This window comes from Stomoxys calcitrans, chromosome 4 (assembly GCF_963082655.1).
Source record: "Stomoxys calcitrans chromosome 4, idStoCalc2.1, whole genome shotgun sequence".
Lineage (NCBI taxonomy): Eukaryota > Metazoa > Arthropoda > Insecta > Diptera > Muscidae > Stomoxys > Stomoxys calcitrans.
Genome location: NC_081555.1, coordinates 1850070 through 1856073, shown reverse-complemented (window position 1 = coordinate 1856073; position 6004 = coordinate 1850070). Strand labels below are relative to the sequence as shown.

Sequence of the window (6004 nt, the reverse complement as noted above, 5' to 3'; positions counted from 1 at the left end):
CTACATATGCTATGGTGTTCGGTCGCATTTGTTTTCTTAATTGTAATTTTCCGCACCTACGCCGTCATCTTCAATAGCAAATAAAAGTTTTATAAATATCCTAAAGCGTTCCCAGAAAATAGTTAAGCGATAACCGCACACAAAGACTGCCTTGTATTAATCTCTCGAAATAAATATGTAAAGGCACGAAACAAACAGAAGTGGGGGAGTGCGTCGATTTCTCCCTATGAGTAGTAATTCTCCCTACATGAGGTGGCGTATGGCATCATGTGTGAGAAATTTATCAATTATAAGCCACAAATGCGAGTACAGAAACGAATGATTCACGGCCTTAGCCATCGACTGAGGCATTGTGCGAAAATGCCATAAACAAACGTATCAGTCTCACGCCATCATTCGCCTCTGGACAATGTCTGTATTTGGCAAAGAGTTCGATAAGGATTGGCCTCTCTTCCACTTTGATCGAAAGCTGACAAAATTTGGAGAGAAACTTTTGCTCAAATGTCGGAAAATAGAAAAACCGGATAACATCAATGTTAACATTGAGGAGTTTATGGCAAAGTCTGAAGATTTTCCCATTGAAGTAAGAACAAAAAATATCATTGCATACTCGTAGGTTTAAAGTGAGCACCCTTTTTTTTATTTTCTTTAATAAAGTTTCCTATCAAAACTTGTCGGGTTAAATCTCAACCCAAGGAGCGTCATCCCCGAATAGTGCAACAGATAGTGTCGGCTTACCCTTTGATACACGAGAAAGTCCTTTTTCTAATAATAGACTTCTTGCAACACAAACTTAAGTATGGTAAGTATAAGAGCATTTGAAAATGGCAACTCTACAAAAAGCTTAAATTCGTCGAAAGCTAAGGTAGAGGTGGAAAGCTGTTAACATTTGAAGGTATTGCATGCATAAATTATTTGAGATATAAGAAGCCAAGTGATAAAGGTTACAGATGTAAGCGCTGCTCCCAGCTCCCTACAACAAGTAAGGAAAGGCAAAAGCCGACTATATAACACCCTACACCTCCTCTATAAGTGAAACTTGGTGGAGGTTTTTAAATGCATTTTAAAACTATCCGTATCAAATTTCGAGCAAATGTGTTCAAAATTGTAATAACTACGGCCTTTTATGTGCAAATAGGGCAAATGTTAGCAGTCACCAGAGAATTATATGTGCCACTTTTCATGACAATCGATGGACAAATGACCACATTATTGCAAATTACTCAAAGTCGGATGAACATACATATACATATATATATATATGGGAGCTATTGTATATCAAAATCCTAACCGATTTCGACCAATCTCTTCAGGTATTGTGGTAGTCGGTGAGAAAAATGTTGTTCAAAATTTGGGAAGATTCGTGAAGAAGTGTGCTTGCAGTGGCTCCAAAAGTCCACTTTTCGCGACAATCGGTGGGCAAAGGACCACACTATTGCAAATTATTCAAAGTCGGATGAACATCCATTAAAATATGTATATGGGGGCTATATCTAAATGCAAACCGATTTCAACCAATCTCTTTAGATATTGTGGTAGTCGGTGAGTGAGAAAAGCATTGTACAAAATTTTGGAAAGATTCGTTAAGAAATGTGCTTTCAGTGGCTTCAGAAGTTCTATGAAAATCCTTTCTGCAAAATTTCGAGAGAATCGGCTACCAAATGAGCACATGAAGAGGTATGGGGGGAGTCTTGCAATAAGATTGAAACAAACTGAATGTGTAAGTGAACGTCGATGATGATGTTAATAAATTCAAATTTGATTACAACACCGCAAAGACAAATTGGAAGGATCCCAATGTTAGTGGACTGTATGATGGATGAGAATGCTTGTTATTTCTCCGAATTGTAGAAGCGTACAAAACAAAAACACAGCACCGAAAGAAAATAAAGACAATAAGACCGTGGTATTTCAGTAAACGTTATAAAGGTGATTTTATTAAAAAAAGGGGTAATTGGGTTAAAATTGATTAGAGCTAGAATAAGAGAAAAAGAGATGAGATAAAAAAAAGTAGGAGGACCTTACCGATCGAGCGCTGGAGAATAAGTGGTGGATCGTAAGTTTGTAAAAAGGCAATTTAGTCATGAATGTTTCAATTCAATGGCATTTATTTAGTACGAAATGCCGTTTGTTAGGCAATTCTTTTATTTTCAATTAAAACAATGTACAATATATACGGTACATAAGGAGGCCCCTTGTTATTGAGCTTAAACTTGAATCGGACTGCATTCATTGATAGGTGAGAAGTTTGCCCCTGTTCCTTAGTGGAATGTTCATGAGCAAAATTTGCAATTTCCAAATATACGGTACATTTCAATTCAATACAATTTAATTTAGTAGGAAAATTCATAATTTAAGGAAAGGACTATCCGCCTCATTATTGCTATATTTTTCCGAATCGAGTGAACTATATCCAAATCTGAACCGATTACGACCAAACTCCTTCGATATTGTGGTAGTCGTTTAGGAAAACGTTATGCAAAATTTGGGAAGATTGGTCAATAAATGCGATTGCGTCCGAAGAGAAAATCGGACGTTACATATATAGAGGAGCTATATCCAAATCTGATCCGATTTCAACGGCATTCGCCAGTAATGTCGAGAAATATTAGCTGAAATATTATCGACCAATCACTTTAGATATTTTGGTAGTCGGTGAGAACAGGTTGTTCAAAATTTTGGGAAGATTCGTGAAGAAATGTGGATGCAGTTGCTCCAGAAGTAAAAAACGAGTGAAATATATGTGGGAAGTATATCTAAATCTGCCGCCGCCGTGATTTGAACCCATGATCTCATGTTTGGTAGTCTTGCACGCATCCTATATCCTACCGACATCATCTTCCCTATGATAAAATAACTCAATAAGTATAACTGCACAGTAATAAGTGTCTCAACCAATTAAATTTAAAAAAAAATGATTTTTTTTGTATACGAAGTACATATTTTTGTATGCCAAATTTTCTAAAATAAGTTTAAAGAAGAAAAAATAATTTTTTTTTCGACTGGCAAGGGTATTCGAACCTTGGTTTGCAAGTACTTAAAGGCAGGGTAAGAGGGAATATTTCGTTATTGCACTATTCACATAAATTACTTTTATTTTAGAAAGAAATATTTTCTTTCCATCAATGAATTCCGTTTCATTCATTTAACGAAACCATGAAACGACAAAATTTACAGCAATTAAACTTTTTCATTGCATTAATGAAAAATTTCTTTGTATTAATGAAAATTTTCATAGAATTTATGAAAACACACTAATGAAACACGTTCATTGATGGGTTGAAGCATTTTCCCTTCAGTGTTCTTATCAATGTGTCTATCTCTCTTTCTTCTGGGTCTGACAAACAAATGCACAAAGTTATAATACCCTGCAACACAGTAGTGGTGTAGGGCATAAAAATGAAATGAAAAAAGCGTGCAATTTTTTTATATTTTTTGTTAAGAATTTTAAAAGAACAATTAATCCTATTGCAATATGAAGGTAGGTTTGTGTTGTGTTCAAAAAAGGTCTATAGCCTGATATACACATGCACCTGCCATGTAAACCAATCTTCGAATTTGACTTCTTGAATTACTGGAGAGCATAATTCATATCTGTTTTTGGCTAAGATATTCCATGTTGAGTTCTGTTATGACTTCCAAATGGCCCAAATCGGTGTTTAATCTGTTATAGCTGCTAAAGAAAACTATCTTATTAATGAACTACAATATTTAAGAATAGTTCAAATCCTCATTTTTATGTTTTGGCACCTAATTTTATCATTCAAATTTGGCACGTGGACTTCTGTTCCGACTTCGAACAACCACGTAAAGTAGGGTCTTAATGACATCATGTAGAACAATTCAGAGACTTTGACGAAGGCGATTCTTAGTAGAGGGTATTTATGAAGTAAATGTTCATTTGAAATATTCACCTACTCTTTTTAGGATCTTCCAAAGAGAAAAAACTATACGAAGACATGTCATTGACTGATTTTGTTCAACGCCTTTTAACCAAAAGATGTGTCAGTTTTTATGGCGAGGATGATGACTATATGCTATTAGATGCTAATACCGGTTACGGGCCCAAGTATATGCAAGTTGGCAGCAAGCAAGAAGCCGATCCTCTCATATTGAAAAATGTACTCAGCTATGATGAGATCAAGGTACCGCCAGACATCTGAAATTACCAACAAACCCTCATGTATGCAAATTTTTGATATATATCTCCAACAGATTTCAGCTTTTCTTTCCATTTCTTCATTGACTGATTTTATTAACGACGGAAACCGCGCCAATGCCGGCATACCCATATCGGATGCATCAAAAATAGAACCTGAAGGTCTAGTGGTGGGTATGATTGGAGCCAGATTTGAACGCAAGGGACTTATGGAATGCCAAGATATTGTTGTAACCAAAACCCAAAATGTCGCCGAAAATGGTTATGGCGTTAAAAGTTTTGAACCTGTCAAACTGCATAAGCCAATGCTTAATGCTCTCAATCCCCTGAAAAAAGTGGACAAACTTGCCAAAAGTCGTGATTATAGACGCATTTGGAATAAATTCTATCAGGAGTACGATCATCTACATGAAGAAGTGACGAAGGATAATAAACGTTTTGCCGATTCCTTGAATGTCTATGTCACCTTCGACAATGTGATGATGAAGAAACGCTATGCCATATCATTTGATATGTTACTCCTGGAAGCAGAAAGGAGAGCCAAGGAGGCGGGCAAACTGGCCTATATACATGTGGTTGGATTTGGTTTGGGTGTTTGGCGTGCTGCTGCCCAGCAGGAGAAGATTTTCTTGGAGACTTTCTACCAGCGTTTAAAATATTTGCTGCCTTTTCTTAATAACATAGGCGTCGTACATTTCGCATGGTTCAACTTAAACGAATGGGGAGATTTGAAACACAAGGGAATTTTGAAGTCTGACTATCATCCCCGAAATGGCATCAAAACTTTGATCTCAAAAAGAAATCCCAACGACAAATTGGTAAGTTGTCTAAGGGTAGCAACAAAATCGAACGTATATGAATGCATTTACACTTCTAGGAATCACCCGATTACGATAATATGCTGCTGATAGTGTCCTATGCTTGGGATGGTAATGCCCTGCCGGGCAATGAATTTTGGGTGGTATGTATAAACGTTTAAGAGTATTTTTGCAAATTTTGCAAAAACTTCAACTTTGACCCTACTAATACTATTAAATTTCCCATGAACATTCCATCAAGTAACAGGGAATACTTCTTTCATATCAATGAGTGCAGTCCGATTTAAGTTTAAGCTCAATGTTGAGGGGCCTCCCTTTTTATGCCGAGTCCGAACGGCATGCCGCATAGCGACATAACTTGCTGGAGAATTTTTAACATGGCAGGATACCTCATAATTGTAGCCAGCATTAGTAAGGGGATAACCAACGCTGAAAATTTTGTTGATGTTCACGTCGGGGTTTGAACCCATGCGTTCGACGTCATAAACTCACATGCATTTCATTCAAATATTTCCATTTTCCCACTATATGGCATAAAAACTAAATTGGGATAACTCTTTCATAACTCGAGTTAGAATTATTGTGAAAAGGCTTTTTGTGGAGTTTTTCCACCCATTTGGCGTTAGCGGGTTAATTGATATTTTCTTCCATTTTCCAATATATTTTATTATTCTTTAGCTAAAATCGATAGTTTTCTGCTTTCAGCGAAAACTTCAAGCCTCCAATGATCCATCTACGGCCTGCAGTACCCTAATATCGGAAATTCATAATCCTCACATTAACATGAAATTTGTGAATGGCAATAATTTGCACATCGCCTCTGCTGATCATGGCGTGATTCATCTCAAAGAATATGTGGAACATTTATTAACAGCCAATGGGTAAAAAAAAGTTTTGTCAGTTATGCTGTGATTTACGTTTGTACCCTTCTTGCTCTCTTACTTGTACATAATCGAACTATATAAACGTTAAATAAATGATTTTTAAAAGTTTGTGGCAAATATCCTAGCAAAAAAGAGTGGGGTTT

General features: G+C 36.4%; 1 protein-coding gene across 1 annotated transcript; it reads left to right on the top strand.

The window, feature by feature from the left end:
- Positions 1-205: 205 nt before the first annotated feature.
- Positions 206-5969, top strand: LOC106092101 (uncharacterized). Its single transcript, XM_013258863.2, has 6 exons — positions 206-583; positions 658-802; positions 3928-4145; positions 4216-4977; positions 5037-5120; positions 5683-5969. The coding sequence occupies exons 1-6, from the start codon at positions 410-412 to the stop codon at positions 5860-5862; spliced, it is 1563 nt and encodes a 520-aa protein (XP_013114317.1). The 5' UTR covers positions 206-409; the 3' UTR covers positions 5863-5969.
- The last annotated feature ends 35 nt before the right edge of the window (positions 5970-6004 follow it).

What these genes read in the sequence shown, in the direction of transcription:
- LOC106092101 (XM_013258863.2), top strand. Translation starts at nt 410, where the DNA reads ATGTCTGTATTTGGCAAAGAGTTCGATAAGGATTGGCCTCTCTTCCAC. An exon ending in CTGAAGATTTTCCCATTGAA is followed by an intron (nt 584 to 657) that starts GTAAGAACAAAA and finishes TCTTTAATAAAG; the next exon opens with TTTCCTATCAAAACTTGTCG. An exon ending in GCAACACAAACTTAAGTATG is followed by an intron (nt 803 to 3,927) that starts GTAAGTATAAGA and finishes TACTCTTTTTAG; the next exon opens with GATCTTCCAAAGAGAAAAAA.